The sequence below is a fragment of the Astyanax mexicanus genome, chromosome 9 (assembly GCF_023375975.1).
Source record: "Astyanax mexicanus isolate ESR-SI-001 chromosome 9, AstMex3_surface, whole genome shotgun sequence".
In the NCBI taxonomy this organism is placed as follows: Eukaryota; Metazoa; Chordata; class Actinopteri; order Characiformes; family Acestrorhamphidae; genus Astyanax; species Astyanax mexicanus.
Window position 1 is genome coordinate 29292035 of NC_064416.1, and position 27655 is coordinate 29319689.

At 43.6% G+C, this 27655-nt stretch overlaps 2 protein-coding genes across 8 annotated transcripts; both read right to left on the reverse strand.

The window, feature by feature from the left end:
• Positions 1 to 1180: 1180 nt before the first annotated feature.
• On the reverse strand, positions 1181 to 10867 carry ehd2b (EH-domain containing 2b). Of its 2 annotated transcripts, none has more exons than XM_007235660.4 (7): positions 10634 to 10867; positions 8069 to 8489; positions 7622 to 7798; positions 5351 to 5466; positions 3308 to 3720; positions 2899 to 3063; positions 1181 to 2636 (listed from the first exon to the last, which is right to left on the reverse strand). In XM_007235660.4, exons 2-7 carry the CDS (start codon positions 8287 to 8289, stop codon positions 2079 to 2081), a joined length of 1650 nt encoding a protein of 549 aa, XP_007235722.1. In that variant the 5' UTR covers positions 8290 to 8489; positions 10634 to 10867; the 3' UTR covers positions 1181 to 2078. The 2 variants fall into 2 exon arrangements, with proteins under 2 accessions (XP_007235722.1, XP_007235723.1); XM_007235661.4 differs by having other exon boundaries at positions 5369 to 5466; positions 10634 to 10866.
• Positions 10868 to 12606: 1739 nt separating this feature from the next.
• On the reverse strand, positions 12607 to 27517 carry bicra (BRD4 interacting chromatin remodeling complex associated protein). Of its 6 annotated transcripts, none has more exons than XM_007235657.4 (15): positions 26876 to 27517; positions 25013 to 25058; positions 24848 to 24893; positions 24258 to 24323; positions 21948 to 24002; positions 21490 to 21678; positions 19251 to 19913; positions 18186 to 18420; positions 18004 to 18101; positions 17741 to 17869; positions 16714 to 16763; positions 16448 to 16596; positions 16244 to 16338; positions 16053 to 16155; positions 12607 to 15792 (listed from the first exon to the last, which is right to left on the reverse strand). In XM_007235657.4, exons 2-15 carry the CDS (start codon positions 25051 to 25053, stop codon positions 14096 to 14098), a joined length of 5616 nt encoding a protein of 1871 aa, XP_007235719.3. In that variant the 5' UTR covers positions 25054 to 25058; positions 26876 to 27517; the 3' UTR covers positions 12607 to 14095. The 6 variants fall into 6 exon arrangements, with proteins under 6 accessions (XP_007235719.3, XP_007235718.3, XP_022535495.2 ...); XM_007235656.4 differs by lacking the exon at positions 26876 to 27517 and adding an exon at positions 26179 to 26685; XM_022679774.2 differs by lacking the exon at positions 26876 to 27517 and adding an exon at positions 25482 to 26151.
• Positions 27518 to 27655: the final 138 nt, after the last annotated feature.

Sequence of the window (27655 nt, forward strand, 5' to 3'; positions counted from 1 at the left end):
AAGATCTGGGGCAGTTGGAGAAAAAAATTACAGTTATTATGAAAGCTGTAAGAGTAACTTTTAAGAAGAATCATCGTTCAACAGAGAGAGAGAGAGAGAGAGAGAGCAGTAAGGGAAAGAAGGAAAGAGCAAGGGGCACCCAGGGAAAGAGAGAGAAGAGAGGGAAAGAGAGCTTGTGTTAGTGGGGGAGTGAACTGTGGTTACACTGGAAAATGGTGGTATGGGGTTTTGGCATGGCTGACTGTGACTCACTGTTTACTGGGTCTGTCACTAAGAAACCAGCTGCAGGGCAAGTTTGTGTGTGTGCAAAAGAGACAGTGTTAAGTGTGTGTTGGGGGGCTGTATGTGCCCACCCATATGCCAGGTTTCCTTTTATAGCAAATAACTGTTCATAAACAGCCTGATTTAAAGTTATATACTGTACATAGATATTTTTTATGTAAGTCATAAATCGGGACACAGTTAATATCTTGAGACCCTGTGTCCTCATATGGGGACATTACATTTCTGCTTCTCTGCTCTATGATACTTATTTTTTTTTAAATGTTGACCTTTTGGCCTCATTTGGAGACACTGTATGTCTCATCTCACGTGACAGCACTACACTTGACTGAAAACAAAATGGGCGGGATCCCAGTTAAAAGTTTCTACAGCCAGTCCAGACAGACGCCACAAACTGTTGAGGAGTTCACTGATGCCCTCATCCAGGTCTGGGAGGAGATCCCCGAGGACACCCTCTGCTGTCTCATCAGGAGCATATCCCTATGCTGCCGGAATAGCGTACAGGCACGTGGGGGCCATACACAGTACTGAGTAATATTATAAACTGTCTTGGTGAATTTTACAGAAATAAGAATAGGCTACTATTTCAATGTCTTACTATTCTTTTTAAATTATTTGTAATCCTGTCTATATTGGATTAATGACTATGGTTTTAAACAGAGATTATCCATTATTAGGAAAACAATCTGAGTCGACTTAATCCCTGCCTGGGAGACTGCTCCTCTGAGTTTAAAATAGGTAATGGTTCTATTGAACATGTAAAGAGGTGCATTAAAATGATCTTGACTCTGCTCCAGAGTCCTATTCTATTGGCAGTACTTCCCTACATGGACCATGTGTGTGTGAATTTGCACATATTTGCACTGGAGTCGTGCAATAAAAGAGGCTCTGCAATTGATAAACACGTGTGCTGAAAATATTTTATTTGGTGTTTTAATGATGGTTAATATAAAAGCTGTGGTAAAGCAGTGTAGTAGTCAGTGAGATCCTCGTCATTACATTCTTCAACATTGAATCTAAATTTACATACGTGGAACATTCATTTCTTTAATGTAATGAACTCAATTCAATATAAAAACAATACAAATAAAGGAACAAAAAGAGAAATGACAGAGTACAGAAAGACAGATTTCTTTCACTTGAAATGGCAGGAGTTCATGTGAGGAAAGACAAAAAGACATAAAAGTTACAAACTTGTTTAGAAACAAACTTTCCATCACATGACTACATTTCACATTTGAATAGTTTTTTCTTTTTACTATTTCTTATAATTCCTCTGTAAGATATCTGCAGCAGGCTGGGTTATTTCTGTAAGCGTGAAAAAGCTCCTCATTTTTAAACTCTAATTTGTTATTCGAATTAGCCGTTGATCTCATTTACATTTTACAGCAGAAGATAAACTGGGAGCGGCAGTGCGGTGCATGCCTGCAATCAGACTGCAAGGCCTGCCACTCTCCTGTGAGCTGAATTATTTTTCACTGTTTCACTAAATAAAAATCTTCTCTGATAAAAATTTCGGACCAGCACGGTGCCAGAGTGCCCAACAGAGCACAGTTTCTTTAAATGCAGTGAATATGCCAAAGAATGGCATAGCATGGGCATAGCACAGGCACAGGGCATGCACTCTGGGATTTCGGCTGATTAAAGATTTGGGTGATGTTCGAGCCGAAACAGGAGACAGTTTAATAAAAGGTGAAGATTCTCAGTGTTTGTTTGGTAACTTTTCATCTCAGTATATTATGAGAAGTCTCATTATGATCATTTAGTAACCCTCATGGATGTGCAACTGATATTGTCTAGGCATCAGATCCTTTTTGTCTGCGCTTGGAGGGGGGCACCAGGCGAGCAGGTAGCTCGGGTGGCAGGCCGTGCCCCTCCAGCTTCACCTCAATCAGGTGACTGGCGAGGGCGAACTCCTCATCATCCAGCATGCCATCCCGGTCCACGTCGGACAGCTTCCAGATGCGGCCCAACACAGAGTTGGGAAGCCGTGTGCTGACCATCCAGTCTTTGGCTTTGGTGCCGCTCAGCTTGCCCTCGTTGGGGGCTAAGTTGTAGAAAATCTCGTCATACTTTGGCTTGTCCTTTGTCACGACCCAATCCTCTTCAGCCTCGGCATTCTCGCCGTCTTCCTCGCATTTCTCGCCGAAAGGGTCACCCTCCACGAAGGGCCCAGCACGGGTGCCCAGGAACGCTCCTCCTTGGACTCCGGGTTGGACCCCCGCCTCCAGCTCCTCCTGCCTGAGGAGAGGCATTAGCTTGGCGATGTCGGTTGACAGCAGCTCATCCAGCATAGCCATCATGTTCGGCTTCAGGGATTTGAACTTGGAGAAGTCATGACCCACGAGCTGTTCCTGAAATTAAAACAGAAGTTCAGAGGTTTGTATTCTATGTTTAAAGTAATTTGATTCTGAACATAATATTTATTTATTAAAGATATTATGTCCTTTTTATATTGTTCACAGCTCATAAAAACAGTGCATGTAAAACTCGGCTGGAGTTAAATGTTTGGAGAGTGAAGCGAGTAAACGAGTCAAGCTGCAGGAGGAGTTAAATTGTGGCCCGGAGCTCAGTTTTTCTGAGAGAGCAGCACTAAATGTTTAAGCCTGTACTGACCTGCATCTTGGCGCAGTCAGGGAAATCTCCAGGGGAAATGTGGTGCTGCAGCTGGATCTTGGAGAAGATGACAGGCAGCTGGTAGATAAGGTTCTTCTTTTTATTGTCCTTCCTGAAGACGGATGGCATCTCTTGCTTCAGATAACTGATGATGTGAGCGTGGACCTGTGAAGAAAGCAGACTGTAAATGGTTTGGCGAGTCCACTGGGCTGAAGTTTGGCTCTGGAGGGAAATAATCTCATTTATATTCAACAAAGAGAATTTAATATGGATAATGGCATATATTTATCAAACTTCTAAAAAAGCAGCATCAGTTCAATTTAACTGAATTTAGTGGTGATCTAAAATCAGTATTTTTACTCTGAGATGCTTGATAAATGAGGTCCAATGTTGTTGGTAAGCTGCTCACCCTGACGAGCCGAGCTCTCTTCACCAGGTCGTTCAGTTTGCGTAGAGCGGCATTACGCGGCAGGTTCTGAATGTCAGCAAACAGATCTTCCTCTTCCAGCTCAAACAACTTCCTGTTATCTGGAACCATAAGAGGCTCAGACCAGAACGATCCAATATACACCCTCAGAACCTCAGGGGTGCCAAAAACCTTCCCCAGAGACCACATGAGTGCCCCATATACCCTCATCAGCTGTTGGGTCCCCACCATGTCGGCCTTGTTCAACACCACCCGCAGCTTGTCCTCGTTGCCCCTCAGAGCTCCTATGGCCTCTGAAAACTCATCGGAAATCTCCAGCTTGTGAGCATCAAACAGGAGGATGATCCGGTCCACACGCTCAGCGAACCAACGCAGGACGGCCGGGAAGTCATAGCCTATCAGAAGAGGAGAGAACAGAAAAAAAGGCCAAGGGGACCCAGCAAAGCAATTACAGGCAAGTAACATATTCTTTCTTCATCACTTCAAAAATTAATGTCTACAGTTTTATGCTAAAGTTTAAACACCCCATGCCCAATTACATATATATAAAAAACGCATTAGCCACAAACTACAAAAAATAACTTCTTTGTAAAATGATAATATTTAATATTTATACTTGACATTTCAGGCAAAATTTCTGATTGAGTGATAAATAAAAGTGTTTATCATACAAAAAGAGGAAAATAGCATCATGTGCAAACTTTGCACAACTCATTGATTCAACCCTCTAAAATGTGTTTAGGAATGGCAGCTAACCATGTAGTAATCCTGGAAATAATATCTGGAATATCTCTAAGGTAGAGCTGTTTATTTATATTCTTTATTGTATTTTCTACATTGTAGATTAATATTAAAAACACATGGAATCATGTAGTAAACAAAAAAGTGTTTGGCTTCCACAATCTCCTGACCAAAGCCCAACTGAGATGGGTGATTTGGAAAAAACAGCCAACTATTCTTCAGCACATCCAGGAACTTCAAGATGCTGAGAAAACAAATTCCAGGTGACACATATTCTGGTAAACATATTCTGGTATGTTTAACTATATTGTTTACAAAATTATTCCACATGCGTTCCTGTATAGCTTTAAATGTATTCAATATAAAATGTACAGTGTAAAAATCATTGAAAGGAAGAAAACACATTGAATGGGAAGAGGTGTGTTTAAACCTTTGACTGGTACTGTAACTCTGTGCAGGAAAATGAAAAAAAAAATTTTAAACTCGAAAACTGAAGTAGATTCCTCAACATCCGTCATGGGTCACATGACCAAACCATCAGAAAAATTTAGCTTATAGCCATATGACCAGTGATCTACAATAAAGCCTGGGTCAACATTTCTAAAATAAAAAAGATATACATTTACAGGTGATCTAGTCCCTGACTGTCTCACCCAGCTTCAACTGTCTCTAGATAATTTACATGCAGATCTGAAACTGTTTGGGGTTTTTATAGAATCTGCTGATAGATTAGGAACACAAAAAACACTAAACTCTCTGCGAAACATGCAAAAAAACACCTGTGATGTTAGAAAATGACAGAAAGAGTGAGAGAAGCATCGAGACGCTTATACTCCTAAATTCACAAAACTCCATTAGAACTTTCTGCAGAGATTTAAAATTAACTAAACTTTACATGAGCAGAAACCCTGTGAACACAAACAACAGTTTGATTAATAAACTACATCAGGGATCCTTAATGTCAGCCATTTACTGTTCATCGGACAAATTTACTTAATAAAAATCATTCATCTGATATCATAATAATAGTTTTCATTTATTTGTAATTATGGTTGCATAATTAAAAGGTTATAAAGGATTAATTACTACTAATTATGGGTTTAGTTGTTGATCGACAGGCATTTGGATGTTACCAGGTGATTGTGCTTTCTTAAAAAAAATAACATAAACAAAAACATTCGTGCTGGAGAGGATTAGCAGGGTGCAGGTGATTGAAGAGAATGGGTGGGATTATTGTGGGATGAGTGCCTTCATCGTCCCCTCAAGCCCCGCCCATCTCCTCACCTTTAGTGCTGGTCTCACCTCGGCTGACTCTCTGCTTGGCTCCGGACAGGATGCCGGGCGTGTCGATGATACTGATGCTCTCCAGAACCTGGTTGGGAAGCTGTGCACACTGAAATCTAACAGGAGAACAGAGAAAGACCCGTCACTCCAGTTGTGACAACATTTGTCAAGATGGGGTTAAAATTAGACATTTTGGTGGGGTAAAAGTTTTGGTAACAGAAATCAAAAAACTGTTAACTGCAGTCCTTATGATTTTTACTGCGAAACTGATAGATTGTGCCCAAAAATGTATTAGTAAAGTCCTTGTAAGGTGCTCTGCAGCAAAAGGGCACAGTGATCATTCTGGATAGAAATAAAAAACTATATTTGTGCTGCTAAAGTCCTGACCCCTGACTTCCATTATCATTCTCTACTGTTAATCACTGCCCACACAACCACACCCCCACATTACAGTGAATGATTTAGGCAGAAAATAGAAAAAACTGCTGGTCTTGCTTGATAATTAGTCATTTCAGAAATGTTAGACTCTGGAGAACTTTGGAAAGAATCTGATCTGGGCAAAAGTTTCCAGAGCCGTGGTACGATAAGTGCGTGATCTAATGCGCAGACGGTGCTGAACCCCGCCCAGCTCCATTGTGTGGAAGCAGTTCTTCCAAAAGCACAGGAGCTTCCTGAGGGAAAATGGCTCACGCTGCCAGAATCAAACAATATGGCCTCTAATGATCCAACGCTTAGAACAACACGGCCCCTTCCTGCAGTAAATGGGTATAACGAGTCTAACAATTCCCAGAGCAGGAAGTCACAGAAGCGACATTCTCAAAACACACTTAAAATCCTGCCCTCAGAGAACAGGAAAAAACCCTGATTCAGGAGATTACTATCTGTGAACCTCAGAACATCAGATCCATCAGACCCTTGGAGAAAATATGATGACGGAACATCAGCTGCTGAACCAACCTCCAGAACAGAGGTTCCATTGATTTGAAGATCTGACTGTAATTACTTACGCTTGGAAATGTTTAAGCTTGTTTAGCTGCTTCAGAACAGACTTCCAGACCAAGTTCGGGCCTCAGAATACAGAACACAAACTTTTTCCATTAGAGCTTTTAGACTGCAGGTCACGTCTCTGAATGGATCTGTTTTCTACGGGTCAGAGACACTTGGATCCATCTTGAAGTCCAGGCTCGGCTCTGCTCTACACAACCTCTCACCTTGTATCTCTGCCTTCTCCATTTTTCCACAAACAAGCAGCGTTCCTCCCCCCGCGGAACTTTGGCACGGACACTCCAAATTCCATCCAGCAAAAAATGACGCACTGTTTTCACTCCCCGACTTGCCTCGTACAGACTATATACCAATACTAACCGTGCTTTTTCTTTAAATCCCACAACGTTCTTAAACACTACCTCTAACTCTTCAACGTGGTGATTCCAACGGCTGAGATAAAGGAATTCTGGCCCAACCCAGGGATCCAGTGTTTTTCATTAAGTCCGAAACAGAACACAATCTAACATGTGTATCTCTGCCCAAATAATCAACATATCGTTCGATTATTTCTCCATAGTCTGACAGTTCTACACAGCACATCAGACACATTTTTATTAAATGGATCGATAGAAATGCTCTAAAATAACTTGGGCTAAAATCATTTTACATTTCTAATTAAAATGAGAACAAGAAAAATATTTTTTTTTCCTGTTTTGGAGATACAAGGTTTTTGTCTGACAGCAACACTGCAAAAAAAATCAGCTTAAAGCAGAGTAAGTGTAAATGCTACAACGAACACTGTAAAAAAAAAAAGTTAACTATAACAAACTGAGGAAGCAACACAAATTAGTTGTCTAGCAAATACACATAAACACAATTAATTCAAGTCTTCAAAACACTTCAAAACATTTGCAGATACTTATACATAATTGCATACACCTGGATTAGCATACAAAAAACACACAAACTGCAGATATTTTAGCTCATTAGCTCCTCTGGACATCTGAACATCCAAACATTTGAACACCTAACGATTAGAACAACAAAACATCTGAACATCCAAATATGCAAACATTTAAACATCCTAACATTCAAACAATTAAATATCTGAATGTCTAAATCTAAATATCTCAACATGTGATCTTTTAAACATCCGAATATTTGAATAGTCAAACATCTGCACATTCAAGCAACTAAACATTAAAACAAAGCTGATTATTTATTACGGTAATGATCTGCTGCGGGCGATTTTATCCCTGGTGTTCAGTGTTCTGGATTCTGTACCTGTTGAGGAAAGTGTTTCCGAATGGGTGAAGTTGGCGGAAAGGCTTGTTGGGGTCGACAATCAGAGCATTTCCAGGGATTAGGCCCTCCACTTCTCCATGCATGATGGCAGTAAAGGAGTCTGTAGTGGGTTCGGGTCCCACACGGCTTCCAGGCACATCTTGCTCCAGCAGGTATCTGAGAAACAAGGCAAGAAATAAGAGTTTTCCTAAAAACCCTGCAGCACTGAACTGTGTCAAAGGGAGGTTTTAGGTTTGGTGATACAGTAAAAAAAATATCACCACAGTAATATAACATCATCTTTAGAACTCCAAACTTCTGATCTGAATCCTTGTAAACAACTATTAAACGGCTATTAAACAACTGATCAGTGTTTTATAAAAAACAGAATGTGTACGGAAATGTTAACTTTTCTATTCCAGAATAATGAACAGCTCCAGCTCTTACTTGATGAAGGTGGTCTTTCCAGTGGAGTATTGTCCGACCACCAGAACCATCGGCTTGTTATCGAAGTCTGCCTCCTCCAAAGTGGACGAGTGGAAGTCTTGGAAACCATAATATTCCTCGATTGGTAAAAGCTTCTTTTGATAGAGCGACTTCAGGCCCTCTGTGACCGTACGGATCACCTCCGGGGCCTTCTTCACATTTTTCCGGCCCCAGCGAGACATGGTGTGGGACTGAGGCTAATTTATGGTTCTGTTTTGAAGCCGGGCTTAGTGTTTATGTTACTGCAGATGGAGCTGCAGGCCTGTCTTCTTTTTCCTGAATTTACTAAACTTCCTCCTGCAGAACGGCCTCCCAGTGCTAGTATAAAATTGTGATCTTTTATTTCTTCCTTTAGAACTGGTTATCTTCTTTTCTTTTTTAACTGTGGAAAATAAAGAGAAGTCAGAATACAAGTATGTTCATAATGAATATGATGTTATATCAGTAAAACTCGATGTGCTTCACTCAATACAAACGGTTCTTTCACTCGACGAGGCCCAGAAAAAAGTTCTGTTGTAGTATCACACAGAGTATAAACATCCTCAAACATCCTCACATGGTTTAATATTTCTGCCAAAACTGATAGCTGAGTGTACTCCCTGACTGTATGTAATGAGTATATATCAGGAAATAAATAAATGTGTGGATAACGGACACTCCCAGAATAATTTCCCTGGATGCAAGTTAGCGATTAGCACAGCGCTAACTTGGAGAGCACTGTCTGTGCTGGTCTGGAAAATGTTGCTGCAACTCATTTCCGTAAATTGAAAATAGTGAGACGTGTGGAGAGTGGAGCTCTGCTGTGGAACGTGGAATGGGTAAACAATGGCCAAAGCACTCCAGAGTGATCTACTGTACACACTCAGAGTGGGCGGAGTCACACTGTAATCACTCCACTGCTTTTGCACACAGCACTGTTTAAAAGTTCCATAAACTTTTTTTTTGCAGATTTATGAGCATAGCGTTGTACTAACTACTGTATTTACCATTACAAAGACTTTAAAACTTTACTAAGACAAGATCAGAATATCTGATCTTCTCCAAAATATTTTCAGCTCAGACTTACCCATAAACTGCTTCATTCCACTGTAGAAAGCAGTGCAGTCCAGGAAACTAACTGTGACTAAGGCTGTAAAAATTCAGGATTTTTAATGGAAAAAATGGCAGCATGCAGGACTGATGGTGTGTGGGTAAAAGTTAGATATTTCTCATTTCTTTCAATTGTTTAATTTCTTGTGTATATATGATTAGTCTAATTTCAGTGAAACCTGCTGATGGGGTTATGGTTAGGTTAGGTTGCGTTTTTCTTAGTCTTTTGATCATTTTTGTTTAGAAAGGCTAAACCGATCTGTCCGTTGTTACAAAGCATTTGGGGTGAAACTATTTATACAACATTAAACGTTTCCATAATCTACATCAACACCCTTTCTGACGCATATTTTTTTATATAAACAACTTTTTGCAAATTGAAATTAAATTATTGTTATGAATTGTGTCTGTAAAAAGAACATGTTTGCTTATTTTGGTTGAAGCTGAAGATTTTCTCTGCTACTGTAATAATACTCAGGTATACTAGTATAAGTAGAAGATTTCACAGTAAAAATGTGAAAACAAACATGTAAAGAATGCATGACTTGATTATGTTATCCTCTAATGCCTGAAATGCCATGTTTAATCTGGTGAAATAGAAGTGGGAGTGAATTCACATGACTGACTGAATTTATTATTTTGATTCCTATTCCTTAATTTGATTCCTAAAATGATCATTACTGTAGCCATGCTTGAAATGATAAATATCTTCAAAGGGCTTACAGTTTAGCATTTGCTTTTTTTTGTTTGTTTTACACAACGCATGATTATTGAATTAGCTGATTCCTGCAGGTTCTTTGATATGACTCTCTATATATATTTCCAACCAGATTGCAAACCAGAAACCAGATTGGATTTGAAGTTTTATATAAGGTATATTAGGTGTAGTTTTACTGTTTGGCCATTATCTTTAAAAAGTGTGAAATGCTGATAGAATTCATATTTACTAAATTTACTAACTATACTCAGATCAAACCATTTAGAACCTGCTGATCTCAGGTGAGAATTAGGAGATGGAAAAAACCCTGTAGCTTCACTTACAACCTTTTTTACTGCACTCCACCCACAATCCTGCACAGAGCCATAGTGTGTGTGTGTGTGTGCGAGAGAGACAGAAATGAGAGGAAGGAGTTACATGGTTTTGTTTATGCACACAGAACTACAGCAGCATTATTACAGTCCTAGTTCTGTGACTGGTGAAACACCTCTTTGGCCTCTTTTAGAACCACTGTGGTGGTCCTGACCCGACCCACACTGCTGCAGCTTTATACACAGAAAAGAACTTTAAACTTAAGAAAGAGAAAAGTGAAAGAGTGAGACAGGGAGAAAATGACTGAGTGAGAGAAGGAGTAAGATCTTTAGAGAGAGAAATAGAATCATATATAATAATAATAATAAAGATAAAGATAATAATGGTAATAATAATAATATTCTTACCTGGAGTGAGAGAGGTCACAAACAAATAAAATATTAAAGGCTTGATATTTCTTGGTTTCTGCTGCAGTTTGGCTCAGTTCTGCTCCAGCTGTTGAGATCTAAAGCCTGACCCCTAGAAGCAGTTTCTACATATAAGGATAAACCTTCTGCCCTCAGCTCAGCTCTGCTCCAAACCAGCCCAGCTCAGCCTTCTGCGTCCTCCACCCGCTACTGCACTCTCTCTCCCTCTACCTCCCTTCTCTCTTGCTCCCTCTACACTCAATCTCTCTCTCTCTCTAACACACACTGTAAGGCTCACCCTGCCCAGCCCAGCTGCTTTTTTAAGGTGAGGCTGGTGGGCATGCCCGTGCCGGGCGGTGGGTGCTGGGTGGAACAGGGTGGAGGCAGATGAGGGAATGGAAGCTAAACTGGAGAGAATTAGTAAGAGACACTGAACCATTCTCTGCAGTAGTGAATTGCAGAAGAGATGTTCACATTAGTTAGTTATATAGATAATAAGTATACCCAAATAAAAACAAAAAACATCTATGAGCATTTTTAATACAAATAATGAGCCAGTAATTCACTTACATTTTATTTTTCTATGTGTGTGTAATAATGCGATATTGCAATAGATATAGCTCATAGATTTTTTTGACAATCTGCTGGGTGTGGGTGCGTGTGTGTTCATTCGGCCAAAACTGGGAGTTCAGTTTATTTAAATGAACAAAAAAACTGTGTAAACAGTGATCCACCGATCTACTGTCTACTGATGATGAGAATTTATATAAAAACTGGCACTAAATAATGCTAACCCTGTACCCACCAATCTCATCTCTCAGCACCACCACAGATTTAATGTGTCTTCTTTCTACAGTTCTTCCATTAACACAAACATTATGAGTCTTAAAGAAAAATCCATCCATCTCAAAACCTGACAGAACAGAATCAAGCTGCTTATTGCACAAACAGCCTGGCAGACCCAGACCCGCCCACGTCACCGCCCAACAACCCCCCCACACCATTTCACAAGTTTGGTATGATTTACACAAGGAAACCATTATCAGTTTTGAGCTGTATGTGATTAACTGGGGTCGGAATGATTTAGCAGGACTGAGTTTAGTTAGGTGGAGTTTAGCAGAAAAGAGTATTCAGTTGAAATTAAGCTAGTTAAGAGTTTTGAAGGATGGAGTCTAGTTAGATGAATTTTTGCAGGATGGAGTTTAGAACACTGGAGTTAAATTAGTTAGAATTTAGCAAACTGGAGTCTAGTCAGTTGGAGTTTGAATGGATAAATGTTACGCAAAATAGAGTGTAGTCGTTTGGAGTTTAGCAAGATTAAGTTTAGTCAGTTGGAGTTTGGAAAAGACAGTTTTAGTAAGATGGGAGTTTGGTCACTTGGTGTTTAGTTGGTGGGATTTAAGCAGAATGTAATTTAGCTGGTTGCAGTTTGGTCAGTTGGAGTTCAGCAAGAGGGTGAATAGTCAGTTTAGTTGGTTGGGGATTATAAAGATGGCACGCTTAGTCAGAGGGTGTTTAGATGGATGGAGTTTAGCTGGTTGCAGTTAAGTAATTTGGAGTTTGGCAAGAGGGAGATTAGTCTGTTGGAGTTTAGTTAGTTGAAGTTAAGCTGAATTGAGTTTAGTCAGTTAGAGTTTAGCTGGTTGCAGTTTAGTCAGTTTAGCAAGAGGGAGATTAGTCTGCTGAAGTTTAGGCAGTTGGAGTTCAGTTGGTTGGAGTTTAGAGCTGGTGACTGTAACTTTACTGTGTGAAAGATCTCCCTCAGATAAACTGTACTGTACTCCTTTTTCTTCATCTGCAGCCCCGCCCTCCTACCCACCTCCTGCTCACTTTACATGACTGTTGGCATGTCTTTATTTAGCTAAATGTCATCACCTAGTGGTCAAAAATGGAAGTAAGCCACTGACTCTAATAGAATCAGAACAAATAACTCAATCACATCAATTTGGAAATTGTAAAACACAAAGTAATCCTTTCATAAAAGAAGCAAGGTTTAATTTACAGTTTTACTAAATGTACAGTTCTTTTTAAAAAGTGTCATTATACACAATAAATACAATACAAAATTAATTTGTAGTACTATACTTCAAATTCTTACAGTTCTATTTTTCCTTTACATTATTATTGTTCAATTTCCAAGTCATTGCTTAAGCTGTGTTTGCTTTTGAATTGTCCAAAAGGGCTTAGAAGCAGCCATAAGTATGTGTACAAAAAAAATAAATAGAAATAAATTAGGAGGGTGACTTCAGAGCCTCAAATGTCTGTGACAGAGCTTACAGTTCAAAAAAGCTCCCAGACAGAAAATACTGATTAAACAGGCGTTTAAGTCCGAGGCTCAGCGATCCCACAACACCGTCTGTGTGTTTTTCTGCTCTCCTGTTCCTGATTTAAAGAAAATATGTTGGTACTAGATTACAGTCTAGAACTGAGAACCACTAAAAACAATTTTCTAAAGCTATTCCACCAGTCCTCTGGTGAACACACCGCTTCGCTCCAAGAGACAACTTCTCCTGCCAAGTTTACTGCCAACAGTGATCTAACTTCAGACTGAGCTATATCAGCTCTATCAATCATAGTATATCTATAGTAATTACAGCTACACGTGACAGATGTATGTAAACTCAGCAGGAGGCAGATCTCTGAGAACGGTGAGGGGAATCCTGGATTTGCCGTCAGACGATCTCACCCTCCAAAAACAAAAGATTCCCTGCACAGGTGTGTTATGTAAAACTTCTTCCAGATGGTGACCCGATTTCAGGTCAGCTGCTTTTACTTCCTTCAGTTTTGTAAACTTGCCGTCTGTTAGTGTCGACATTTAACGACCCAGAAAACACAGGGTTAACAGAACTTGCTTTCATGGATGTTTTTCAAATGTGAGGCTCATGAAGGAAAAAGTTACACAAACCTTCTGAGGCTTATTCAGTTTCTAAATCAATTCATTAAGTTTGTGCTAAAGAGGGAGAACCAATCATCTCCCTCTAGTGGACAAAAGAGACCTAATCTGAAAATCAAAGAATTACACTGCAGGTACCTCAGTCCATTTGATATGATAAAACGTCACCAAAGATAAACAGACACGGAAGACAGAACGCTATGGTTATGTAAATTCACCAGGGACTGTAAATCAGACCAATTATGATTATTTAAAGTACATAAATCATATTGACAACTGATTGGCTCATCTGGCCCCACCATGTCATTAATAATGCATTTTTGTAAGAAAAAAAAGTGACCTCCTGTCCACAAGCACTGATTAGGAACTGGCCTGAAGCTTCCCAACAGAGAACACAAAAAAATACAAAAAAAAAAAAAAAAAGAGCGAGAGTGCACTTCATCCTTTAGTACACTTACTCTCAGAGTCGCATTTAAACCACCCCCAGACAAACAAGGCAAACACAGCTGAACAGAGACTCCACCCCCACCCCTCCCAAGTCCTTCAGAGTCTACTGACCACAGGGGCTGTTATCTACTGTGCGTCTGAGACACCAGACTTCCGTTCTGCCCTCTGCCCCCTACCTGTGGGTGCTGGGACATGGAGGATGAAGATGGAGATGAAGAGGAAGAGACAGAGTGTCTGTATGTGGACGATGAAGATGACGATGTGCCCTGGCGGTGGTGGGTTTGGTGCTGGTTCGTTAGGCTTGCTGCATGGACCCTGCCCACGGCTCCCCTGCCTGGCGGGCCCTGCTGCAGGTTCAGTATGCTGTCAATAGCACACTGCAGGTGTTCATTGAGCGAGTCGTCCGGTGGGGGACTGCCGCTCGAGAAGCTGGCATTGTCCATGTCTGGAGAGTCCGATTTACACCGTTTTGCAGGAAGTGATGAAGAGTCTCTTGTGCAAGATGTTTCTCCTGGAGATGGAGGACCAGGCGCATGCTGGTCCATCTGAAATGTCCCCAGAGCCCGCTCTCTGCTTTTACTCACCAAGCCCTTCACCCTCCCCATGCGGCTCCCACCGTCCCCGTCTCCCTCGTCCTCTTTGTCAGAGAACTGCTGCTGCTGTTGGTGGTGGTGGTGGTGATAAGCGTTTTTGATTCCGCGAAAGAATTCGTCCTCTACCGCCATCAAGCCTTGCGAGCCAGGGTCCGTGTGGGGGTGAGCGAGCCCACTACCACCCTGCCGCTCCAACTTCACGCTGGCAATTACCGTCCGCTCTGGCTGGGGAGAGGAGATTAGGGGTCCTGCAGGTGCTGGTTGTGGCATGGGTATAATATCACCACCCCCTGGGACTCCCGGCCGGTGGCGAGGACTGATGTTCTCACGGTAAGTTTTGCGCAAAGGGAGTCGGCAGGTAGTCGTCTGAGACGTTGTCGTGGAGGTAGGGTTCCGTTTGATTCCGCCCACTTCGTGGTGCTCCAGAGTGCCGTTCATCTGGGCAGAAGAAGTTGAAGAGGATGACGAAGACCATGTGTGAGATGCAGAGGAAGGAGGGGCTGTGGAGGAAGCTATGCCACCAGAGGTGGAGCTTGCATGTGTGGTCACTGCACTGAAAGTTGTGGAAGTGGTGGGGTTACAAGTGGGGGGTGGAGTCCTAATGACTGTTGCTGTTTGTGTTACAGGGGGTCTGGTTTTGGAGGGTGGCTCAGAGGTTTGTGGTTGTGGGGCATGCTGGGTCTGTGAATGAACAGGGTCTAAGGCAGTGTTGTGAACCACTTTGCTAAACCCTGCCTCCTGCTTTATTTTCAACTTCAAGCCGATTCGCTGTCGTGCCTCATAGGTCTTCATAGGTGGTTTGCTGGTCCGCTGTGGGAGCGCAACATCATCGTCTTCATCGTCAGCTGAACGTACAGAGGACGAGGCACGACTGAAGGAACGGTCTGAGCTCTGTGCTACAGGTTCGGCACTGGGCCGCACAGCTGGAACAGGCGTAGGGGAGACACTGGTGGACCACGACACTAGCGCACCCCCTCCTCCTTGCTTTATCACTAGCTTGGTGGGATGGAAGGAAGGAGGAGAAGGGGCATCAGCAGAGGCAGCAGCAGCAGGAGCAGCAGCGGGGGCGGTAGTGCCCGTAGGAGGAGCTGGAGACGGGGTGGCAGGTACGTGGGTCGGCACTAGAGCGGATGGGCCTGTTCGGACAGAGCTTAGTTCCACTGCTGCTGGCCTCATGGAGCTGTCCGCACTTCTGTTCAGCAAACAGGAGTTGGCCACAAACTCTTCTGTAGAGAAAGGAAAACTGTGCTGAATACAACCCTCACCACTAACTCAAAGCTCATTAAACAAACTTATCACGAGACTTTAAATCATATCAAACTTCTGCCAAGGTTTCATTAGAACATATGGTATGTCAAGCTGACCAAAAGGCCATTTCCATGCCATGTGAGCAATGTACAGAGCACCATGTCAATTTGGCTAACAACACACTTTGTAACTTTTGATTCTGTACAATCTCTAATTACAATTACAATAAGCTGCGTACCTGGCTTCTCTTTAGCCAGTATTTTGTCCTGGTTTAGCGCAATCTTCTCTTCCTGGATGAACATCCTATCAATCATCACCATCTCAGCAGAAGGACCCAGCCTCTGTTCAAAGCAAAAACAAAGACCCCAGTAAAACATCAGCTGTAAGACACATCACACTGGAACTAATACGCTTGTGATAAACTCATACCCTTGATTCTTCAAAGAGCAGGTGACGATATTTGTCCAGCATGGCTTGTGTACGCTTCAGAAGTTGGCAGGAGACGTTCTGGAACTCGTCATCCACTGGACAGACAGGAAGTGTTACACAAACAGTGATGAGCATAATGACAAGACAAAAGCTCCCTAAATGCAGTAGTAGGAGCACTATGCTATAAACAGGTCTTTGCTTTACCTCTGCGGTAGTCCTGAGTGGAAGGGGCCATGCCCTGGTACAGGTGGTAGGGCAGGAGCCGGTGCAAAGTGTCCTCGAACGAACAGAACGGTGAGCTGTAGTCTGGGTGTAATACAGAACCCTGAAGCTTCCTCAGCTGTTCCAGCATTCTAAAAAAACACGGTGATCATTCCCCACATAAGAGTTAAATAAATAAGAAGTCAGACACACACACACACCCACACACATAGTCAGGCCTTGGTTTTAGCAACAAAAAGAGTACTTACCGAGCCTCTTTACTCGTCTCCATACTAAAAGGCCTTTTCAAAGCTGATGTCTGTGGAAAAACAAACAAGTGACAATTTAAATATGCACACTTACCACTTAAATTAAAACTGTACACTTGTTAATTGATGTTAAGTAGAATCTAACTGTTCTTCTATATATAGACCACTCATCATCGTCAGCCACTTTATCCGTTAAGGGTCGTGAGGGGGGCTGTAGCCTATCCCAGCCAGCATCAGGCAGAAGGCAGTATACACCCTGGACAGGCCGCCAATCCATTGCAGGGCAGACAGACACATTCACTGAAAACACTCAATTTTATCCTACATCCAGTCAGCCTGAACGTGACTGTGAGAGGAAACCGGAGGTCCCGGTGGAAATCCATGTAGACACGGGGAGAACATGCAAACTACACACAGAAAGACCCGGGTCGCTCCAGCTGGGAATCGAACCCAGGCAGTCTTGCTGTTACCCACTGCGCCACCATGCCGCCCAAAATTAATTAAAATTTAATTCAATTCTTTTTATTCTGAATTCCACAAAAAATATATTTCCTTGTCCTTCAAAGTTGCCAATTTGGATATACAAGCTTTAAGCATGACAGCAACAAAATGTATTTACTATACTGTAAACAGATGGCAATACTTTAGTTTAGAAGTGTCTCAATACAGCACACCAAACTGTATTGCACATTATGAGCCTCTCAGCTGTACATGGACTGGTACCAAATAACTTTAACAGCCTGAAGCAAATCAAGCAGTACTTTAACACAGATTAAAAAATTTGATAATATTAAAGAAGGGCTTTGCATCTTCTCAAGAGCTAACATAACTATATATTAGTTTACTGCATGGCTAGTGCATGTTTTTATAATATTGTTGTATTCTTTAACGGGCTAATAATGGAAATGATAACAGCATAACATGCTTCTCAGGTATTCCACTGCTGTATTGTACAAAAAAAAAAAATGTAATGTACAGAAATATTTAAACTGTTATGCCCACTAATGTGTGTATCTCTATCTCTTACCTGAGTCTGAACGGGAGCAGGAGGCTGTGGTGCCGGCATCTGAGAAATTCCGCTGCTCAGAACCTGAATCTGTAATCCTGGTTTGCCAACTGCAAGCCCCCCAACTCCACTTATTACTCCTGGTTTTGCCTGCAGTGGAGAAAATATTTAAAGAAAAAAAATCTAACTATTTTTCTATTATCTTTAATAATACAGGTATAATTCTCTAAAATAGTTATCAGGAAACCTAAAATCCAATTTTTTTTTATTAAAAACCAAAATACCTGAACAGTCTGACCGATGTTAGGAGGGGCTATTCCCTGGTTGACAGTAACACCAGAAGATGCCTGCGCTCCAGCCAGTACCTGTATATCATTAGAACCTGCGGAGGAAACAGAACCACTGTTGGAGAAGAGTTCACGAAACAGACAATACATTCCTGCAAGGCAAGAATCAGAGAGCTCACCTGTAGCTGAGGACTTGATGAGCACAGATTTTTGCTGCAGAACTGACGGGACTGATCCGCTGGCAGCAGCGCTGGCTGAGGTCATCACTTGTGCTGAAGGCTGCTCAGGTAGTTTGCTGAACTGACTTGCTCCCTGCGTCTGAGCCTGAGCCTGAGCTTGAGCTTGAGCGTGGGCCTGGGCTTGGGCTTGAGCTTGAGCCTGCTGTTTGGCCTGAAGAAGGATGTTTTGTTGAACCTGAATTATAACAAAAACACACTGATGAAACGTGTGTTCTCACGCCACAGGTTTATTGGCTCTCAGTTATGAACAACAGGCTTCGTTTTTGGAAACAGATGAAAGATTTTCTATAGCCTTCACTAGAAAAATTCACATCAAATTAAATATTTTTCAAATCATGTCCAAGCTATATTCTGAAGGATTTATTGATACTTTGATGACTTAGATCACATTGTTTTTTTACTATCAGGAAACAGTGACATCAGAAAGTCTACTAACATTTTTGTTTGATCCCTAATGGCAACCAAAGCAGATGTGAGCAAATGCAACAACAGTCCAACTATACAAACTGGATTCCATCATGCCCGGTTTAAAAATGACAGATGAAGTGGCTACTTGACTTACAACACAGACGATAAAGTGAGTATTATGTTTAGATGCCCAAAAAAACTTCCTGGTCAGAGTCACATTGTATCCAGAGCCTTTACAGAAACAGTAGGAGCAGGACCTAAACAAACCTGTGTCCATCGCAGGACAGACACAGGGGGAATCGCTGTCCTCTCAATACATCAGGTAAAACCAGAGCAAAAAGTGTGGGAGTTTTTACTGATGTTTAATCTGGAGTTCTAAAGATTTTTATGCTGCTTTCTCTGCGCTCTCAGTAACTGTTTTAAAGTTTTAAATTAGCAGAGAAATGAACAGACCACTCTCAAACCCCACCCTCCTGTCTTTTATCACGTCCCTCGACAGATCGATCTTCTCTACACAAACCTATGCATGTCTTACTAGGAGCAATTTGACTCACTGAAGATTCTTCCTGAGAAGAGCAAAACTTTAACAAGACTAACCTGGTGGAGCTTGTCCAATAGCTGCTTCTGCTGCGGAGAGGGCTGGGCGATGGAGGACATGGTCTGTATTTGGGCGTTAATCAGCTGTAAATGATGCTGCTGTTCAGGATTCAAACCTGGGACAGTCACCTGTTGCTTCAACACTGCCCCAGTGGAGGTGCCTATTGCAGTGGGTGCAAACTGGAAAGTGGGAGGGGCCTGGGAAAGCACCTGGGCAGGCACCTGGGGAGGCTTTGGGGAGCAGGAGGAGGGGGACTGCTCCTGTTGAAGAACTACAGGCTGTGGGACTGGCTGGGGCAGAACCTGGGGCAGCTGCACTTGGATCTGCTGACTTTGGGCCTGAGCTGACTGGGCCGAGAGCTGAGGCCCCTGCGGAGAGCCCCCTATCTGATTGTGTATTATAAAGAGTGGAGGTAGAGAGGAAGGTGTGCATGCCCTAGTAGGGGTCTGGGACTGGGAGGGGGGCTGCGCCTGGGGCTGAGAGGGAGGTCGGGACTGGGGGGGAGGATGAGGAGACTGAATCTGCTGGCCCAGTGTTAGAGGAGAAGCCTGAGATGGCTGTGGGCTCTCTGACAGGGTTGGCGTGGCGCTGTTGGAGGGTCCAGACTGAGAGGGGGAGGCGCTTTGGAGTTTTAGAGTCTGCTGATGTGCCGAGGATGGAACCTGGAGATCAGGAAGGAAGAGGTATAAGAGATTACTTCACCACTCTGCTTTCAGCTCATTTTCTGGATTTAAAATAACATCAAAGATTGGGGGAGGCAACAACAAGCAGCAACAACAGCAAGCAGAAATATGCCAGAATTAACTTCGAAGAAAAACTTGAAAATCATCAGCTATAAAACAGAAAAACATCTTTATTGTACAGAATATTTAAAACTGTACAGACAAGTTTAAATGTATATTATGATGTAAAACAACATGATCTGCACTTGAGAGGAAAGGGGGGGGGGGGGGGGTTGTTGCAGCGGTGGCAGGAGGACAGGGGAGGTTCACATTTTAGATTACAAAGATTGAACACCACGAGAAACCCACAGGACTTGTGTTAAACATGTTACAAAAATAAAAGAGGAACAGTTTTAATCCACAGCAGGACCAAAGCAAGCAGTCATGACTGAAGGCTCAACTTTTACCTTGCTCTTACGGGACAAGACGTGGGGTTTCATTGTGGGGGGGGGGGGGGGGGGATGAGTAGTATAATTAAAGATGTATAAATTAGCTGTTAATAAAGGAGGCAAGGTGTTCTTCCAAAACAAATACCACAACTGACTATTCATTCACACAAAGTGAACGAGCTATCAATCATTTTTAAGGTTCCTGTCTACCATTAACAATAAAAAAAAAACAGAAAACCATATTGTGCACAAAATCAAAGCACAGACTGATTAATACTACTAATGTACCAAGCGTGATTGGGTACTGGGCATGAAAACGTTATTTAAGAAGAACATTCCAACAAAAGCAAACAAAAAAAAAACAAAAGTAAAAGACTGTGGTGAATGAACTCATGTTTGATTTGTAAACTATTCTATAAATCTGTGAAGGCACAATCAATCACAAATCATATGGATCACGTTTTTTAGTGTCAGTTTTTTTGGAAAGAAGAAAATGGGGAGGACGTTGCATTTCTCAGGGCTCAGATTTTAATTATTAGACTTCAATATCTGACTTCTGTGATATTTCAGTGCATTTATTAAAGAAATACAGACATTCGTTGAAAGAACATTCAGTATACTCATCTGCATGCTAAAAAATATATAATTGTGTGCACATGTTTATGAAGCTTTTACAGTTTTGAAAATGAATCTAAAATACCTCGGAGAGATCCTCTACAGGTGTTCTTACATACAAACTGAATGTTAAACATGAGGTCATTTCCCAAACAGTAATACATCTTTTAACATAGAAAAAAAGAGGCTGTGAAAAAGCACATAAGGCACCATTCTTTGAATTACTCGATACCCACTCCACATTAGCAAAATAAGCGCAGACGTGAGGAGAGGAAACAAATACTAAAGATTATAAAATAACAGAAGCAGCAGGAGTGTGGCACAGCGACGGAGCAGGGGATCTGGTGTTGAGCAGAAAGGTCTGGCAGACAGGAAGGTCAAGATAGAGTGTGTGTGGGAGTGTGTATGTGTGGAGGGAAGGGTATAGCTTGGCTAGGAGAGAGGGTGTTCCAGTATGTGACCGTGCCAGCAACAAGTGGGTGGGGCTTAGTGCAGAGCACAAGCTCATCTACCTTGTTAACCAATGCTGCCATGTGAGCGGGGCCGAGGGAGGGGCTCGGACTCTGCCCCGGGCGAGTCTCAGCTAACGGGTTGTCATGGCCTGCAGGGGCGGGACCAGAGCTGCCGCCGCCGCTGACGATAACAGATGCAGGTACGCCCACAGAGGCGGGCGGGTCTTTCCCTGCTTGATGCTGCTGGTCCTGACACGAGCAGATTGGTCAGTTCAGGAGGGGACACTTACAACAGTAACCCAAAGCAGAGCACATTCAGCAGGGTTTTTACAGTGTAAAAATACATACCCAAAGCAGGTGCAGACCTGTACAGCTGCACGGAATGCTACGTTTCTGCTATATCTGACTACTGAATGTGGTCCTGATCACAGGTTAGTTTTATTATCTGCAGTTTACGTTAGTTTAATGAATACTACACACTACAAATACAAAACAGAGGAAAAAAAACACACACTGACCTGCTGCAGGAACATCTGCATGGACTCTTGACCGAGGATCATACTGGGGCCTGGTGGTGTGAACAACACCTTTCCTGGACTGTGCTGGGCCTGGTGGCCCAAACCCAGCGTCGTCACTGAGGGCGCAGATGTCACCACTGTAGAGGATGGAGCTGAAGAGGAGGGAACCGATGCTGGCGCCGAAACAGATGGAGCCGTCTGTACAGTCAGGATGGAGGTTTGGGGTTGCGGTTGGGCAGCCTGCTCAGTTGAGCTACCCAGCACAGTGATGCTCTCCCCAGGCTGGCACTGTGCCATTGCTGCTGCTCCAGTGCTGCTGTTGGTGGGAATGCCAGTAGCCTGCTGTTGAAGGGTTGGCTGCAAACTGACTGCCGGGCTTAGTCCCTCTATTGACAAGGAGTTTTGGATAGGCATGCCCTGTATAACCGTCTGAACGTGTCCCGTCACTGGATGCGCTTGGTTCTGTGTCTGGGCTAAGGAGACAGGCATCTGGAAGAGTGTAGGGTGGCCCATCTGTCCAGGCTGGAGCTGGATGGGCCCAGAGAGAATGTGGGCAGCACCAGGATGGCCCTGTGAGGCCAAAACCTGGCTAAGATTGATGTTCTGATTAGCTGTTAAAATCTGATTAGCAGCGATTATCTGTCCACTTGGTCCCGAACTGGTGATAATGTGACCCCCAGGATGCTGAGCCAGGATCTGTCCTCCAGCCTGAAGCTGAGGGAGAAGAAACTGATGGTTCTGACCTTGCAAGACAGCCTGAGAGGGAATGACTATGCTGCCCTGTTGATTTAGTAAATGGACACTAAGGGGTTTGCCTGATGCCGGAGCAACCTGCGACTTAAACAGAGCCTGGGGGAACTGTGCCCCCTGGGTGGTGGCCTGGGTACTCAAGACAACGTTTGAACCGGGCTTGCCAGTTAGGAAGGCTACATTCTGAGCAGCAGACACTGGAACCTGCTGCACTCCAAGAGCCTTACTGGCATCATTCTGTAATACATGTGGGGTTGGAAGTTGTTGTTGTTGCTGTGGCTGTTGTTTAAAGAGTTTGGGTGGTATGGTGCCACCTTGCGGAGGTTTGGGTTGTATTGGAGTTGGTGTTCGCTGGATGATGACATTCTGCATAATTTGGCTCTGTGGCTGAGGTTGAGTTTGAGATCCGATCCCTGTGCTTAGGGCAGCACCACTAAATCCCACTATGCCACTTGGTGTGGCCATTGCAGTGCCGCTGCTGTTGGTGTTTGTGGTGCTAACACAGACAGCAGGGCCATTCAAAGATGGGGACCCTAGTGTAGCCTTGCCTCCCTGAATCAAAAGTCCCCCTCCAGAGCTAAGCACAGAACCTCCGAGTCCAGTTTGGGCTCCAGAACCTGCAGTCTCTGGCCCAGGTTGATGCAGCTGATAACTACCCATGGGTTTAGTCAGGATCTGCTGGCCAGATGGATTGATAGTCATTACAGTGGGTTGGCCCACAACCTGAATCTGTCCAATGCCCAAATGTCCCGACTGGCTTCCATTTGGTAGAGTCTGAAGGCTTGAAATGGGTTGAAGGGTTACATTTCCGAGCCCGACAGGCTGCATGAATGGCTGGACACTGATGGCCTTGTTCATAACCTGTGGTTGAATCTGCAGGCCCGGGTGAGCCAGAACTGAACCAAGCATATCTGTGGTCGCAGTGGAGGGAGTGGTAGTGGAACCTTGGCTGGGAAAGATCTGTGTAGCTCCTCCAATGCCCACCCCAGGCAAACTACTGGTATCAGGCAAAGGCTGGACTACCTGTGTCAAATTAGTTAGCCCGAAAGAGCTAAGATCAAGCTCAGCTTCCGCCTCTTGAAGGCTCTGTTCTGTAATGTTAGCTTCCGCCAGACTCTGTTGCAGAATGTCACATGGTTCGTGATTTGAGTCAACGCCATTGCTCCCACCATCTCCGCCTCCTCCTGGTGAGCCTCCGAGGATGTCATCGTCCTCCAGGAAGTCCAAATCGACGCTGACTCTGGGCAGCCCAGATGGCTCGCTTGTCGATAGCTGAGCCGGTGGCTGGACTTCAGGAACGTGTCCCTAGAGAAGAAAGAAAAGCCATGGTTTGCAAGTGAACACTGTTTCATGCAAAAGGTGAGAAGGGTGAAGGGGAATGGTAGGGATGGCTATGGGATGGTAGACCTCCAATACACCAAAGGACCTGACAGCTTTATTGATTCACCTCTGACACTTGCCAGTACTTCTGCACCGGATCTGATGGTCGGGAGCGGAGAAAGCATGCTACGTAATGGGATGTACACGAAAGGGTGGGGAAAAATGGGGGACAATACTCACCCCAGTACCAGAGAAGAAAGAGCTGGACGGGTCACTCGAGCCATCCAAAAGGTCGTCAGTGTCCAGCTACAGACAGACATACCCCAGATAGGATAGACAAACCGCCACGCCACAGACAAGGAGACAGAAGGGTCAGGGAGAAGATGCAGAAGGGCAGAGGACCAAAGGTGGAAAGGCAAAGGAAAAGCAAAGTGAAGATAGTGTCCAGATCCATCAGAACACAAAAGCACAGCACACAGTTTGTGCGCAAGTGAGCAACGGGACAGTTAAACAGGTAAAACAGGAGTCAAAAGACAGGAAACATTAGATTAGTACGTCGTATTTGTGTTTTAACAAAAGAGGAAAGATGAGGGATGAGGTAGGAGGTGCTGCTTTAGTTGACAGGAAATCAGCAGAACAAACCATTCAATAGACAGAAACCATCACCGGAGAGGAGCTGGACAAGCTGAGCAATTTTAGCTAACGTGATGTACAAACGTCAGAGTAGTGTTTATGTGCGTGTGTGTTTTCAAAGAGAGGCTTTTGATAGGACTGTATCAATCTAACATCCCAACACTTTCTAATATGATGCATCACCAGGAACTACTCACTTGTGTTTCTGATCCATGAAGAAAGTCGTTGAGAGCTTGAGGGTCACTGCAAAATGAAAAAAATCAAATCAGAAGACCAAAATATACCACCATGTTGATCCAATAATTCAATATTTAGCATGCAATTCTCTAGATTTGGTTGGGTGAAAAGAACGGTACACTTACCATATAACATCTAGCAAGCACCTGCCATCTTCATCATCCATGTCAACTAAAAATCACAAACGTTGTTTAGTGTTTAACAATACAAACTTTTCCAATATAAAAGCAATGTATAGTTAACTATTACAAAAATTATTAATGATGTATATCAACATTAAAACCCTTTTAAACAGGATTAATAACGTTTTTTTACTAATTTGTGTTAAAAAATACCACATGCTATTTTACAGTTTTATAGGAAGAGCTATCACATATCAACAAACGCAAATAAAGTACCAAACATTAAAATGTCAGATTTCAAATGATAACCAGATTTACAAAATGTTAATCCATGAGCATAGAGGTATCAAACCCAGACCTGAATATCTTAAAATAACACTGTACAATGTTGCTGTTAAAAAAATATTAAACATAAAAATCTAAATGATATCTAAAGTTATAGGTTTAAGTGATAACTATAGAGAAAATTTACCTGTAGCTCACAAACAGTGCCTATCCTCACTCCTCACCTAACATATAAATAAAAAACACCATAGACCACAGAACAGCTTACAGAACTTACAGATCAACTTCATACCGACTTTATGTTCATGACTAAAGATAAAAGTATTGATACGTTTGAGTAAATCACACTGTATTTACTTTTGGGTAAACAAAATTGCATTCCAAGTATTATTTCAAGCTGAGCCAATCAAAACACAGATTTAAGAAGGAGATCAAAACAAGGCCATCAGTTCAGTCTGATAAATACTCCTAAAATAAATAAATAAGCTCCTGTAGTCCAGTATGTGTATGAGACTGGTCGCACTGGTAAGAAGAGCTGGAGGAGGGAAAGCGCGCTCTTTCACCATCACTCATAACAAACCCGCACTCAAAACAAACCTCCAGAAACACGCGCACAGAAACTTTATTGACCCTTAAAATCATTTTAAACCCCTTTAAACCTTTAAACCATTAAAGCCTAAAAGCCCTGTGCTAAATCCAACATCAGCTCGAGCTCAGTGTTCTGCTCTCAGTCCCACAGGTTAGTTAGTTAGTTCTCTAGGGTCCAGGGTAAACTTGACCCAAGCACTGCAAACACGGTGTGGAACTGAGGGCAGAAACATATATAAACTCTCCATTACCGAGCAGAACCGAACCGAGCCCAGCCCAGCCCCCCTGTAACGCACCTAAAAGCATCCCACTGCTGAGGGTTCAGGACATGGACGGAGGTTCCGGAGCTCCGCAGCTCGGGTTTAGCTATGTGCGGAACCACAACTCCGCTAGAAACAGCGCCGAAACAGCGGCCCGCGGGGAGCGCTCCGCTCGGCCCGGGGAACCGGGGGAGAGCTGCCGGTGGAGAGGCGGGTTCGCAGGGCGCGGGGTTTCTCCTCGCTCGCGGTTCTGCAGCGGTTCCAGTTAGCACTAGCAGCAGCAGCTGTAGCCTGTTAGCACTGTTAGCAGCAGCAAAGGCAGTTCGGCGCTGCTACCAGGTTCAGACGCAGCAGATAAATCTGACTACAATAACTGGACCCGCCTGCGTGTACGTGTGTTACACGGCCGCCCCGCGAGGCCCACACGGAGCTCGGACCGCGGCGCTGTGGATTCGGCGGGCCGAGGCGAGCTGCGCACCCTGGTATCTTTATCCTCGGAGCTAAAGCTGAGTTTATGTGGGAACAGTCCGGGACCGGGGGGAACGGGGGAACGGGAGGGGGGGGGGTGCTTGGGAATTCGCTGTTAAATCCACCCGTTCTCCGGCTCGTGCAGGACCGGGCGGACTGGGGGGCTTCGGGCGGGTTCGGGGGTCGGTGTGCAGCATGCAGATGTTGCAGCTTTGCAGATGTTTTTGAGATTAAAAGAGAAAATGCTACATTGTAACAAACTCACCCGAGACGGTAGAGGTGCAGGCAGCGCGGGGTCTCCGGAACGGCCCTGCACGGGCTCCCAGTCAGGACCCAAGCACAGAGCGCACAAGCAGGAAACGGGGGGCCGGCGCGTTCGCCTGTTCATAAACCAATCAGCTGTAGGACCGAGGTCGCGGATACAGCCCGCCCTGATGTTTAAAAATTATCACTCTATGTGTGCTCGGTGCTCAGAGAGCTCGTGCCCTCATTTTAAAACAGCATTTTTTATTGTGTGAAGGCGTAGCCTAATAACCCAGGCTCGGATTCAAGCCTGAAGCTGTTGCTGCTACACGTTTATTAAACGATCTCTTCGTTCATTTGTTACGTATACGCTTAAGCGCAGCTGCTAAATTCATGAAAACGGGGTTCTTGGCCGCGCGTGCACAAAACAACCCCATTAAAGTGGAGCGGTCAGAATAATCAGCAGGCGTTTGAGCGCGCGGCTCCGACCCGGGTCCGGCACCCATTATGGCATGGAGAGCTATTTTTGCTGAAACACTGCGGAGCGCGATTGGACCTGTTTTTAAACATCTCGCACCGAGGGCGGGATCTGATCCCGTTTATTATTTATATCCCGTTTTGTCGTGAAGAACGGAGGACCCGAGCGGATGGGTACCGAGTGACGGGATTAAAAGGGGGCGTGTCCTATAGTTTTGTTTATGTCCTGTGATAGGTCGAGTTTGAAGTTGTGTACAGGTTGGGTGTGGCCTGCGAGAGTTTATTTTGGCACACGGCTTTGAAAAATAAATAAATAAATGGGCTA